Raw genomic sequence first — 14,175 nt, forward strand, 5'->3', positions numbered from 1 at the left:
ATTGAAAGGCTACTCTTCTAATTCTTGTGTATTCGCTGCCGATTTTGGATACAAGTTGACAACTCAAAACTTCTTTGAATGTCCTCACCAGCTATTCATCTATCTAATTTATTTATGTAAAGGTTGATCACGCCAATTTCAGAATTTTCATTCATATGTGATCGACCATTAAATGCACAAACTATTATAAAATATCTTCTCAACTTGTCTGATAAGAGGGTTGGATTACAGAGATGTTCAAAGATCAAATTGGTTGTATCTGGATATCAGATGCAGTTGAAAGACGAGTTGAAAGACGATTGCACCGTGAATGATGCTGAGAATGAGTCCAATTTTCTATTCAGAACTGGTGCCCAAAAACTCAAGGGAAAAAACTTTTTGGTCGACCTAGATGATCATCAACAACAACAACATCTTTATAATATTAATGAACGTATTCTTCATTTCCATGGTTGGTTAATTTGGTTTGATAAATAGCAAAAGTTAAATGGCAATCATGTTTTCATGTCTAATAGATACGTTAAGCTAAGAAATAAATACATAGTGCAAATAAATTTCGTTCTGACTGTTGTAATAACAATTATCTGAACAATAATATTTTGACCTAACATTTAAATACTGACCATTGTTTAACGTCAGATTGAAACAGAGATCAAAGTCGAAACATTTTACATGTTGATTTCAACTTTGACATTAAATACCGTGTAAACCTTCATCGTTTAGCAATTCTTGTGTGGGGCTCATTTCGTTCCTTACATAGTTGTAAAGGTCTGTGTTATTTTCAATGTTAATCAAGAGAAACTCACAAATCACTATTCCTATTCAATCTAATTTCACCTCCATTCCCTGAATTTCCTCTGTTTTCACCAACAAACTCGACTTTATTTTTTCTCCCCACGCAAAGGTATGATATTCAACCAGATTATACCTTTCAACAGGCACATTGTCACATTGGAATCCTCGTGACAATCGATGCATATAGAACTAGCGAGACGAACTTAATTGTTAGAACTCCTATCAATAACATATAGCATCTTAACATTATCGAGAAAGGGAACCTTAACATCTAAATTAGACCCTCTATAATAGTATAGACTCTTATAGTATGCAAAATCACCATCAGGACGCACTACTTTAGGATATTTCATGGGATTGTTCTTGGACTTATAAAGCTTACGATTTTCGATATACTTAATGTTACTCATCTAGCAACACCTTCAGCAGCTTGCTTACGATAGCTATATAAATATGTGACATAGCGTTAGTCCAGAACGAGGTAATCTCAAATGAGGACGAAGCTTAGTACTCGTTGGGTACAACATACGCCGGACCTCAGTATAAAACTGGCCTCAGTCTTCTTCCAACCAACATTGACCTAAATATTAATATTCAATCAATTACAATAATGATTGTCGAATACATAAATTTCAATAGGTTAATGAAGTAATTATGTATATATTATTGTTAAACTTTCGTTTTTTCTATTTTTTGTCTTTTGTTTATTTCATTTTCTCTTTAACTTAGATATGGCCTGAGTCAGGAAACAGATCGAAACGTAAACAAAGTCGAATATGAACAGGCACTTCGTGAAGATATGCTGGACAGAAAAAAACGTGTAATCATCACAGGCAGAAGAAGAAGATTCTGTAGTAGAAGAGGCGGAACGGACTAGGATGCCACCGCTGAAGAAGACCGTCAAATTGTTAATTTACCGGATGCTGATTTTGATTAACTGGCCGTAGTTGAGTCTGGTTATTTAACAAATAAACCGAGAACAAAGACTAATTTTAGTATAGAGGTGTCGTACCTTAACAACCTTAATAATTTATCACAGATTGATGAAAGGAAGGGCCCTTTAAGATTGAACACATCTTTATAATATTACCATGGAAAGTAATGAAAGTATTCTTTATTTCCATGGTTGGTTGATTTGGTTTGATGAATAGAAAAATTTAAATTTCAATCATGTTTTCATGGCTAAAAGTTGGGTTGAGAAATACATATTAGGTTGGACCAAACTATTTTAGGTAACCTTAAACTTAGCGCGTTTCTTGTTAGACAAACTAGATTGAACTGAACTCTGCCATTTTGTGCTATTGAAGGTTATTTAAACAGCGTAGTGCATTCAAGTTTGGTTTGTAAAGTTGGAAATAAAGCGCTTAAGAGAGCCACAGTCGATTATTGGATGGGGTAATTCCGTTCTGGAGCTATATCATGCAGGACAGCAGGGGAGGTTAATATCAAGATGAACACAGAAAAGCTGAAAGAATTGAAAGGTTCCAAGTTAAAAATAAAATTCATTTCGATGCTGCATTAACAATTCATTAAGTATAATAATAATTTGTTGGCCTAACAGTTATATACTGACAGTTGTGAGAGAATAAGCTTCCATTGTTTCTCATCAGATTGAAACAGCAATCAAATTGACACTTGTCAACACTTGTTGATTTCAACTTCGACATTCAATACCGTGTAAACCTTTATCATTTATCAAAAATTGATAAAAGCTGAATAAAGCTCATTTCATTCCTTACATATTCGTAAAGGTATTTGCTAGTTTCAATGTTAATCATGAGAAACTCGCAAATCACTATTTGTATCTAATATTATTTCACCTTTATTTCCTGAATTTCCTCTGTTTTCACCAACAAACTCGACTTTTCGAAAAAATTAAAAAGATCGAGCCCAAGATCGATTAAAATGAAAAGATGCACTCGGAGGCCGATTTAAGATTGATCTTTCAATGTTTTGATTTTCCAAACAATTGCTGACTGAAATTATTGAATGAAAAACAAAATCATCAAAAATCTATCAATTTTTGCGTTCTTTTACGTAATTTATAGCCCGGCCGATCTTTCTCGAGTACTCAAATTTTTAAAAGGTCGATCTCAATCAGATCGTAAGTTCAAAAGCTCGAACTTTGCTCGGTTCGCAGCTCTATAAGTTCGATCTGTCGAGTTCTCGATCTTTTCCTGCCATCTCTAGTTTTTCCTTTCTCTCTTCTTTCTGTCTCAATCTTGCATAGACCCGATCGATCAACCATTTTATGATGATGAATTTTCTTAATGAAAATAGTTGTTACCGTCCAAAGTTGAGAACCCAATCGTCCTTTTCTACCTCGAAATCCGATCAATGCTTTTCAAAGCCATACCACTTCACTTGTTAGACTTGAACATATAACCTAAATCCAACACATACAACACACAGCTATTAATACAAGTAATTTAAACTAATGAAATAATTTTTACGGAAACTGTAAGCAAACTGTTATAATGAGGACGTACTTTTATCCATCCTCATTATGATCCCAGCAACATTAGCAAAAATTTTTGTTCCAACGCCAACCCAATAATTAGTCTATTGTCGCCATCATTTGTTGATTGAAAATCAAAATATTTTCAAACATTTTTCCCATCATTTCACGAATCTTTGTCTTTCTCTTCACTTGACCGTCTCGTCAATTGCTCTTGTCCACATTTGTTTATTTTTATTGTCACTCGACAATGTCCATTCCAAGAGTACGATGTTCATTAGAAAGAGATTTTGATAGTAAAGTCAAACTAATTTCTCCTATCCAACGATGTTCACCCATCTCATCACCACTATCTTCCTCGTCTTAATCTTCATCCTCCTCTCCTCTTCTTCCTCTTCATCAACCACCTCCTTATCGACCAACAAATAACCCAAAGTATCATGCTCACCATCCAATTTACCCTCATCCACAACGTTAAACATCAACTGTGATGATCTCACACATACTTCAACCGAGTGTCACACATCCTCTTCGACCTCACCAGAAACAGTTACTCTGACAAAGTGACTCTGGATTATATGAACGTGCCTTTGATGCTCTTCTTAATTGGATTCACACAGGTGTATTCATCATTCAAATGGATTATTTGATTAGTTTTTATGAAGCAGCTGGTTTGATGATCAGCGATCTTTTTTGAACGTTGTTTTTAAGTATTTCCATAAAAATTTCATTTTTAAATTTGGCGGTAGAAAATTTGTAACCAGAAAGAAGCTATTTAACCATAGTTACTTGAGATTATATTACCGATGATATTATTATACTACGTTCGCGAAAGTTTCACGATACATTAGTCACAGAGTTTATCAATGCACACTTTGAAGTATCGGTACTTGTTTAGCCTAATTAATGAAGTTTCATCGTTTTTCATAAGTGCTGCTTGTGAAACGGAGCGACACCTACGACAAAACAAAATATAAGTCTGCTTTTAACAGAAACAACATGTGAACTTGTTGTTGTAAACACAATTTAAATTTTATGACTCCAAGCCTACCTTTATGCTTTTGCAGTGATTTTTTTGATACTTAGCTTTTTCATAAGTTTATTTATCTTTTTTAGCTTTTTATAATGGATGAAATGGCTCAGAATTGTGATGACGAACTGATAATAGTGAATAGAAGATGTGAATATTGTGTCTCTAAAAAGTTTATTTGTTTGGTTGTGCCTTATTTTAAAAAATTGTTTTCTGACGACGAATGGGAATCAAGGGAAAACAAAGTGACTTTGGATTTTGATGAACGTGCCTTTGATGCTCTTCTTAACTGGATTCACACAGAAATATTCATCATTCAAATGGATTATGTGATAAGTTTCTATGAAGCAGCTAAGTGTTTGAGGATAAGCAAGCGTTTGTTTAAACCTTGTTTTGAGTATTTCCATAAAAATTTTACCATAAAATATATTCCAATTGTTTTGACTCAAGTCAAAAAATCTTCCAAATTGATAACTTCAGGAGCTGTTAATAGTTTCATTTGTCGCCATTTCTTGAAGATCGCTAACACGAATGTTTTCTTGGATTATCCAGTTGAAACGCTTGAACATATTCTCAAATTAGATTTAATGATCTACTCTGAATATCAAGTTTTTGAATCAATCATGAAATGGGTGCATAAGAATGTTGATTCAAGAAAAGAATTTCTTTCAAGGCTATTGAGACTCGTGCGTTGGTCTTTTATGGATCCTGGTGAGTTATCAAAGGCTAAAGATAATGATTTAATAAAGGTTCTAAAACATTTAGATTCAATCATCTCCTCTAATGGCGACTGTGGATTTAATCGTACTAAACAAAACTACTTCGTCTCACTCCAGTGATTAGGTAATTTAAAGTTACGGATAAATATATTCGATAAAAAACTATTCTCATTGCCGATTGGTGATTTTACTAAAGATGATACAATGTCAACCCAATTCGTTCATGGAGAAAACATTTCAGATATTTTATTTGATTCTGGAAGAAAAGGTATTCGAGTTGACTGGAACAAAAAGACATTTAAACGGCTCGATAATGAAGATCATAAACCCTATTACCCGTTAATTAATAAATTGATTGTCGATTTTCAGGATGATCGTAGGTATGTTTCATGTGTTGGAATGTCGAGCCAATTCAAGTCTTAAATTACTTGTGATCAGTTTATTTGAAAGATATTGTTATATTACAGTAATATGGATATTAATATCCGTCAAAATATATCAACTGATCAATGGAAAATTGAATTTTAGGGTTCAGTCCTAATTTGTTTTTCCGCTTCAAAATTGCCTTCAAATAAATTTAATAAATAAGTTAGACTCATCCTTAATTTTACTTTGATTTTTCAGTCAGCATTCCTGCTATTTGGATGCTAAAGCTACTCCACTTGGCAAAACCATTCCCAGTAACTCATATTTATTGCTTGAATATAATGATGGATTTGTCTACATCGGAGAAACTCGTAACGCCAGGGAATATTTCGGTATTTTCCCAGCGACACATGCAAAATGGTTCAAGTGCTATGCGGATGAATATGATGAGGAATTCAAGGCAACTATTTTGGACAAAGTTGTTTATGTATTCACGTCGGATGATGATTTTTTCCAATTTAATATGGAAACCCGTTCATACAAAAAGATCGAACTATTTGAAGAGGCTGATGATTTGTCGGTTGAAGACATATTCTTAACTTCTCTTCATACAGAAGATGATAAAATAATTCTGATTGATAGATGCACCGGAAAATTTTATGTTTATTGCATTAAACAGAAGAAATGGTTTGAAAAATATAATATTTTAAATGTAAATCCTAATTCCAACGATTCTTATGAAGGTGTTGATAAGTTGATTGCCTTCACCTCTACGTTTCTACCGATGAAAAATATAAAACCATTGTTTAGGCGAGACTTTCTGTAACTCTTTCAGCTTTTTAACAATATAATATAATCAGAAGTGAATATTATTAATGTGAATTTAATTTCCGTTTTATGGAAATAATAATACAAATTGTTATTCAACACTCATGCAATACAAAGTGTACATTAACATTGAATCCTTTTATTTTAAAAAATGCAACCTTTTACACAAATAATTCACTTATCGTTTTCTTTCTCATGTTTTGGTGTTCGCTCAGAGTGAAATTCAATTTTGAATATTATCATATTTATTGGAACTTCTGAACTAATTACTTCATTCTTGTAATTAATAAAGTATGAGGAATAAAAATCTTCTGAATTATAGTCTATGATGGCTTGAGCAATGGAGAATACAAACTCAGAGGAGGAAATCCATGAAGCTTTCCGTGTTTTTGATAAAAATGGTAATAGTTTTATTTCTGCTACTGAATTTAGACATGTAATTACCAATTCTGGTAATTGTGATTACCAAGTTTTTGATGAAAAAGGAAGGTTGAAAGGAGCTTCAACTCTTTGCTTTTTTAAATTTTATACAATATCCAGAAGGAAGCATAAAATCTAAAAATAAAATTAGATTATTTAGATAAAATCTAATTTGAATTTTTAGGAAAATGAATTAATAAAGACTAAGAAATTTCGATTAAATTGTTTCCTCTAATCGCGACTGTGGATTCAATCGAACTAAACAAAACTACTTCGTCTCAGTCCAGGAATTAATCGATGCGAAGTTACGTATAAGTATATTTGATAAAGATTTATTCTGTTTACCTATCTGTGACTTCACTGAAGATATAACAATGTCACTTGGATTCTTTCATGAAGAAAACATTTCAGTTATTTTATTCCATGCTGGAAGATCCGGTATCCGAATCGATTGTGACAAAAAGGCATACAAATGGATTGAAGCAGGTGCTAATGGATTAAATTACTCGGAAGTTAATAAATTGATTGTCAATTTTCAAGATAACCTCAGATATGTTCATTTGATAAAACCCTAAATCGCTTTTCTGTCCGATAAAGATTTGTGCATTAATGAATTAATCTTAACTTCTCATCATACAGAAGACAATAAAATAATTATTATCGATAAAATGAAGGGAAAATTTTATATTTACTGCATCAAACAGAAGAAATGGTTTCAAAAAGATAAAATCTTGAACGTGAATCACAATTCCCAACAACCTTATATAACTTATCATAAGTTAATTGCGTTCACCTCTACGTTTTTATCGATAAAAAATATAAAACCATTGTTCACAAGAAAATTTTTGTAATAAAATGTTTTTATTTTTCCTATATTCATTAATTAACTTTGAAACAATTGTTTCATTCTTGCAATTCTAGAAATATATTGTTTAGAAGATATAAAAAATGGAAATTTCTCATTTTTTGAATTTGGCGGTAGAGATTTTGTAACCAAAAGTAACTGTCTAACTATAGTTACTTGTTATCATACATTACCGATTTTATACTATTTCGTTCGCGAAAGTTTCACGCTGCATTAGTCACAGAGTTTATCAACGCACACATTACAGTATCGGCAGTGCCGATTGGCACTTGTGTAGCCAAATTAATGAAGTTCAAGCGTTTTTCAGCCTTGAGTGGATACTAGTGACTTGTAGACCCTTAAAAATTGTTTTATTTTTCCTAATTTTCTATGTGCTTTAACCTCAACGAAACTAACATGGATGAAGAGAATCAGGATCGCGATGTTCAATTGAAAATTGTTGTGAGGAAAAATGAATATTATGTCTCCAAAAAGTTCATTTGTTCATCTGTGCCGTACTTTGAGAAAATGTTTTGTGGTGATTTGTTGGAATCAACGGAAAACAAAGTGGTTCTGGATTTTGATGAACATGTCTTCGATTCTATCCTCAATTGGATTCATACTGGATCGTTCTTAGTGCAAATAGAGGATGTAATTGCTCTTTACGAAGCAGCTGATTATTTGATGATCGATGAACGTTTGTTTGAACCATGCATGGATTATTTCCACAATAATTTTACCATTGAACATATTCCAATTGTTTTATCTCAAGTCAAAAAAGCTTCCAAATTGATCAATGCAGAAGCCATTGACTACTTTATCTGCCGTCATTTCTTAAAAATTATCAACACTGATGTTTTCTTGGATTATCCAGTTGCAACAATCGAACATATTCTCAAATTAGATTTGATGGTTTACTCTGAATATCAAGTTTTTGAATCAATCATGAAATGGGTGAATAAGAATGCAGATTTTAGAAAAGGATTACTTCCTCAACTATTGAATTGTGTGCGTTGGTTTTTCATGGATCCTGTTGAGTTATCAAAGGTTAAAGATAATGAATTAATAAAGACTCTCAGAGATTTTGATTCAATTATCTCCTCCAAGGGTGATTGTCGATCCAATCGAACTAAACAAACCTTCCGAATTTCAATTCATCGAATAGATGATTTAAAGTTGCTGATAAATGTGTACGATGATGACTTTTTTTGTTTGCCGATTGGTGATTTTACTCAAGACGATTCAATGTCTCTTGAATTTGTACATAGAGAACACATTTCGGATATTTTATTTGATACTGGAAGACAGGGTATTCGAATTGATTGGATCAAAAAGACATTTCGATGGCTTGACTTCAAAGTTGCTGGTAAAACCTACTATACCCAATTGTCCAAAACAATTGTCCAGTTTCTGAAGCCTTCTAGGTATGCTAAAAGATCTTGATCTTTACTTTCAACTTTCACTTACTTACTTTCTCTTCTCACTTCTAGCTCGCTTATTTGTCATTTGGAGGAAAAAGATACGACGCTTCCTGGACAAATTAACAATGATGAGGCTGCGATATTTGAATCTGTTGACAGCTACATCGTGATTGGTAAGACTAAAGATTATCGAAAGCTGTTTGGTCTTTTCCCAGTTCTTCATCGAAGTTGGTTCAAACATTTTAAAGATAATAAGCATACTTTCCATGCCACTGTTTTGGACAAGGTTGTTTATATTCTGACGGAGAATCTCGAATTCATTCAATTCAATTACGAAACGCGAAGCTGCAATAAGAGTAATCCTTTCAAAGGCAAACATTTATATTTTCGTTATTTGCTCTTAACTTCTCATCAAGCAAAGGATAATAAAGTAATTTTGGTAGATAAATCGACCGGAAAAATTCATATTTTCTGTATTAATGAGCAGCAATGGATTGAAAGATATGAAATGATGAATATAAAGTTTTGTCCCGACAGCTCCAATAACTGTTCTTATAAACTGATTGCCTTCACCTCAACGTTTTTACAGATGAAAAATATCAAACCTTTATATAAAAAAAGTTTTGTTCACTTTGACCTTCATGTGCCTTATTCATCCAACTTTTTTAAGAATTTTTAAGAATTATTTGCAGAAACTGCAATCAATTTATCATTTTGAGTTATGTTGAATTATTTTTCAATTTTTATGCTTTTGGCTGTGATAAAAATAGTGATTAAAAATGAAATTGTTGAATTTCTCCATTCGCTCTAGTTACATTACGGAAAAGAAAATGTAAGTCCCGCCCTTACTATTAGTCAGCAGTAACAACATGTGTATTCAGACCCATGTTGGGCAGTTGTTGTTTTAAACTCACTGGTACACACACCTCACGCTCCAAGACTAATTTTATACTTTTAAAATAATTTTTTTAGTACTTCACTATCGACTATTTTTATGTGTTTTAGTTATTTTATTTTGCTCACTGTTTTAAAATGGATGGAGTGGATCAGAATTGTGATGAAGAACTGATAATTGTGAATAGAAGTCAAGAATATTATGTCTCTAAAAAGTTCATTTGTTCAGTTGTGCCTTATTTTAAGAATTTTTTTTCTGGCGATGAATTGGAATCAAAGGAAAACAAAGTGACTCTAGATTTTGATGAACGTGCCTTCGATGCTCTTCTTAACTGGATCCACACAGAAATATTCATCATTCAAATGGATTATGTGATTAGTTTTTATGGAGCAGCTGATTATTTGATGATAAGTCAGCGTTTGTTTAAACCATGTCTTAATTATTTCCACAATAATTTTACCATAAAATATCTTCCAATTGTCCTAACTCAAGTCAAAAAGTCTTCCAAATTGATAACTTCAGGAGCTATTGATTGTTTCATTTGTCGCCATTTTTTGAAGATCGCTAACACTAATGTTTTCTTGGATTATCCAGTTGAAACAGTTGAACATATTTTAAAATTAGATTTAATGATTTACTCTGAGTATCAAGTTTTTCAATCAATCATGAAATGGGTGAATAAGAATACAGATTCAAGAAAAGAATTTCTTCCAAAGCTATTGAAATTCGTGCGTTGGTCATTCATGGATTCTAGTGAATTACTAAAAGTTCAGGAAAATGAATTGATAAAGGCTCTAAGAAATTTTGATTCAATTATTTCCTCTAATGGTGACTGTCGATTCAATCGAACTAAACAAAACTACTTCGTCTCAATTCAGGAAACAGATCTTTATTCAAAGATGCGGATAAATATATTTGATAAAGATTTATTTTGTTTACCAATTGGAGATTTTACTGAAGATGATACAATGTCACTTGAACTTGTTCATGAAGAACACATTACAGATATTTCATTTGATACTGGAAGAAGATGTATCCGAGTTGACTGGAACAAAAAGACATTTCGATGGCTTGACGAATACCGAGGTGGAACTTATTACAAGAAAATTAATAAATTGATTGTCAATTTCCAGGATTATCGTGGGTACGTTTATTCCATACAACCCTTAATCTCTTTCTTACGCGAGGCTTTATTTCATTGTGAAAATTTTCAAATCTTCAAATTTTCCTTTTCCTTTGTTATTCGAAAAGCTTTCAGAGTACCATTTTTTCTGTTTGTTTAAATCTCCACAATTTCAACAAGTTTGCAAATACCCTCAAATGTAAGAAAGTGTTAAATATTTAAACTATATGGTTATCTCATCGTTAAAATGTATAAACTGATCTATGGAAAAGTCTCAAAAATTTCAGACACATTATAATTTATTATCAGATTCAATTTGTTTTTCCGCTTTAAATTTTCAAAATAATTTACTCGACTTTTTTGTTTAGTAAATTACATAAATGAAATTTATTATTAAGTTAGACTCATCCTTAATTTTACTTTGATTTTATGTCTCAGTCAATTTTCCTGCTATTTGGATGCTAAAGCTACTGCAATTGGGGATAAAATTCCTTATAATTCATATTTATTGGTTGAATATAACGATGGATTTTTATACATCGGAGAAACTGGAGGAGAAAAGGAATATTTTGGTATTTTCCCAGCGACTACTTCGAGATGGTTCAATAAATATGAGCAAGGTTGCGATCATGAATTCCAGGCAACTATTTTGGACAAAGATGTTTATGTATTCACATCGGATGATGATTTTTTCAAATTTAATATGGAAACCCGTTCATACAATAAGATTGAACTATTTAAAGGTGCTAAGGATTTGAGTGTATTTGACTCTATCTTAACTTCTCTTCATACAGAAGATGATAAAATAATTCTGATTGATAGATGGAATGGAAACTGCTATGTTTATTGCGTTAAACAGAAGAAATGGCTTGAAAAATATATTTTAAATGTAAATCCCAATTCCAACGGTTCTCATAAAGCTACTCATGAGTTAATGGCCTTCGCATCAACGTTTTTATCGATGAAAAATATAAAACCATTGTTCAGGCGAGATTTCTTGTAGCTCTTTCAGCTTTCTAGAAGTCCAATATAATCATATTTGAATGTAGTTCATCTGAATTCAATTTTCGTTTTATTCAAAATTCATGGAAATTACAAAGTGTACTCTACCATCGAATCCTTTTATTTCAAAAAATTCAACCAACCAAATAATTCACTTACCTTTTCTTAGTTATGCTTCGACGTTTGCACAGAGTCGAGTTCAGTTTCATTTATTTTCCGTTAATTATTGAAAATTTTTCCATTCCTGTAAGCAGTAGGTATAACATTGTGTTTATGGTACGTCTTTCATTTGCTCAACAAATCTCAAATCTTTATTTGAATAAAAATTTACTGACAAACTTTACTGGCTGTAGTTCATTTGAATCTGCACGAGCTATGGCACAGGTTATAAATTATATGAACTAACCGAATCAGCAAATCCCTAGACGATAATGCAATAGATACCAAAATTGAACATACACATGATTGAATTATTCAGACAGTAAAGGTTGACTTAAAATAAAAGTCCAAGGTAAGTTGAGTGACAAATTTTTGAACAGAAATTAAAACAATCCATACTTTGATCAAGCTTAGAAACTGATGATATGTTAAGTTAATTTTGAAAGAAATGAGGACCAGTAGATACATGAAATGAGAGCTTTTTGTAAATTGAAATATAAAAAGTAGCTGAACCACCGAGTATTTGCTATTATACTATATTCGCAAAGGTCGCTGAGGTCGAAAGACCAATTTTCACGAAAACATGCAAGTTCTCGAAATTTTTCACTCTATTTTTCATACATTTATCAAGGTTTTCCGACCTGAAAAAATGATTGAAAACAGTTAAAACTCTGTAAGATGCCCTTTTCACCGCTTTTAGTCAAAAAGTGTTGGTAGTTAAAGGAAAAAGTGTAATAAACTATTGATGCAGCTATATTTCGGCCCTCCGCCCTCCGTTCATGTTCATCATTTCTCTCTTCTTTCTGAATAAACCTTTCATAAACTCTATTCAAGAACCATTTTAGTGCACAAGCGACTGAAGATCCTAGTTAACCTTTCACAATCAAACAGAACAAGCAGCACTCCAGATGAAATTGCACATGGCATCAGATACAATAACAAACGCTTCAAGATAGAAGTCAGTGCTAAACATATGACTTTGGACCCATCAAAAATATATCAAACGCTGAAGATCTTTACTTGTTCTACTGGGAGAAGAAAACAAAACAGAAGAATAAAAGAAATTATGTCCGCCCCAATATCACAAGCATACAAGCTAAGCAAGCTTCATATCGTAACCCAATTATTAGAGCACTAGATAACCTGACCTAGTTGCGTTCATTTTCGGCAGATGGCGAGATTCCTCAGGTCTTTTTACCCCGGGGAACAACTCATGGGCACTCAGTATTCAGTCTTTGACCAATTTATTTGACAAAAATTGCGATGGCTACCAATGAACAACAGTATTGGATTAAAATCCTTTATGATAAAAGTTGCTCTCTTCAACACGTTCAGGCGGAAATGGTCAATACGTATTAAGGTAATTGCCCTGCAGAGTCCGTTATAAAATACTGGTACCATCAGTGCAAATTTGGTAGAAAAGACATGGAGGATAGGCCTTCAACTGGAAGACCACTGGAAATCGACTATGAAAGCCTCGCCCTTTTGGCATGGACGAAATCAAAAACAATCGTAAGTCAACGTTGGCAGAACTTTCTACAATGTTTAATGTATCTGAGCCTGCCATGCAATACATTCTCCATGAATGTTTAGACCTGAAAAATTTCTTCTGCACTGGCTCCCTCTGACTTTTTTCTCTTCAAAAACTTGTGTAAAGGGGCGGAGATTTGCAAGCTTAGATTCTCTAAATGCCAAAGTTCAAGCCAATCTTGCTTCTGAGCACCCCAGGCGGGGAGGCAACAGCTTATACCCTGCTACCAACGTTATATTGCTGCCTCGGGCAAATGTTTTGAATGAAAAGTTGCGAGCCCTTCGCTATCAACATTAGGTCAAAACATTATCCAGTGCTCTAATATTAGAATCTGTGGTAACAGTCTAGAGATACGGACACAAAACAATAACGAAGGCGTTAATTGATGATGTATGATCGTTTCGCCTGAACAAGGAACTAGGAGAAAAACAAAAATAAAAATAATACAAACAACAATCCACAAATAGCCGATTAAAACCCTTTTTCTTCCTTCCTTTCTTCTCTTCTTAAAATGCCTCACAGTATTATAATTGTAAAAACTTATTTAACAATTGAAATCCTAAAAAACCCCTCGTTAGTTCCAA

General features: G+C 32.8%; 2 protein-coding genes across 5 annotated transcripts; both read left to right on the forward strand.

The window, feature by feature from the left end:
* The first annotated feature begins 4,045 nt into the window (after positions 1 to 4,045).
* On the forward strand, positions 4,046 to 7,486 carry LOC107361475 (uncharacterized). Of its 3 annotated transcripts, none has more exons than XM_015928312.3 (3): positions 4,046 to 4,994; positions 5,049 to 5,382; positions 5,627 to 7,486. In XM_015928312.3, the coding sequence occupies exons 2-3, from the start codon at positions 5,207 to 5,209 to the stop codon at positions 6,192 to 6,194; spliced, it is 744 nt and encodes a 247-aa protein (XP_015783798.1). In that variant the 5' UTR covers positions 4,046 to 4,994; positions 5,049 to 5,206; the 3' UTR covers positions 6,195 to 7,486. The 3 variants fall into 3 exon arrangements, with proteins under 3 accessions (XP_015783798.1, XP_015783799.1, XP_089126206.1); XM_015928313.3 differs by having other exon boundaries at positions 5,120 to 5,382; XM_089270080.1 differs by having other exon boundaries at positions 4,046 to 5,382.
* A 143-nt stretch (positions 7,487 to 7,629) lies between these two features.
* LOC107361337 (kelch-like protein 6) lies at positions 7,630 to 12,003 on the forward strand. 2 transcript variants are annotated; one of them, XM_015928155.3, is made up of 3 exons: positions 7,630 to 8,884; positions 8,951 to 10,920; positions 11,338 to 12,003. In XM_015928155.3, exons 2-3 carry the CDS (start codon positions 9,914 to 9,916, stop codon positions 11,900 to 11,902), a joined length of 1,572 nt encoding a protein of 523 aa, XP_015783641.2. In that variant the 5' UTR covers positions 7,630 to 8,884; positions 8,951 to 9,913; the 3' UTR covers positions 11,903 to 12,003. The 2 variants fall into 2 exon arrangements, with proteins under 2 accessions (XP_015783641.2, XP_015783638.2); XM_015928152.3 differs by lacking the exon at positions 11,338 to 12,003 and having other exon boundaries at positions 7,641 to 8,884; positions 8,951 to 9,677.
* The last annotated feature ends 2,172 nt before the right edge of the window (positions 12,004 to 14,175 follow it).

Source organism: Tetranychus urticae, chromosome 1 (assembly GCF_039701765.1).
Source record: "Tetranychus urticae isolate SD_2017Ah chromosome 1, NJAU_TeUrti_SD_1.0, whole genome shotgun sequence".
Taxonomy (NCBI): domain Eukaryota; kingdom Metazoa; phylum Arthropoda; class Arachnida; order Trombidiformes; family Tetranychidae; genus Tetranychus; species Tetranychus urticae.

Excerpts from the sequence above, each read along its gene's own strand:
- LOC107361337 (XM_015928152.3), top strand. The coding sequence starts at position 7,851 with ATGTGCTTTAACCTCAACGAAACTAACATGGATGAAGAGAATCAGGAT. Across the intron at positions 8,885-8,950 it reads CAGTTTCTGAAGCCTTCTAG|CTCGCTTATTTGTCATTTGG; the intron begins GTATGCTAAAAG and ends TCTCACTTCTAG.
- LOC107361475 (XM_089270080.1), top strand. The coding sequence starts at position 5,207 with ATGTCAACCCAATTCGTTCATGGAGAAAACATTTCAGATATTTTATTT. Across the intron at positions 5,383-5,626 it reads GATTTTCAGGATGATCGTAG|TCAGCATTCCTGCTATTTGG; the intron begins GTATGTTTCATG and ends TTGATTTTTCAG.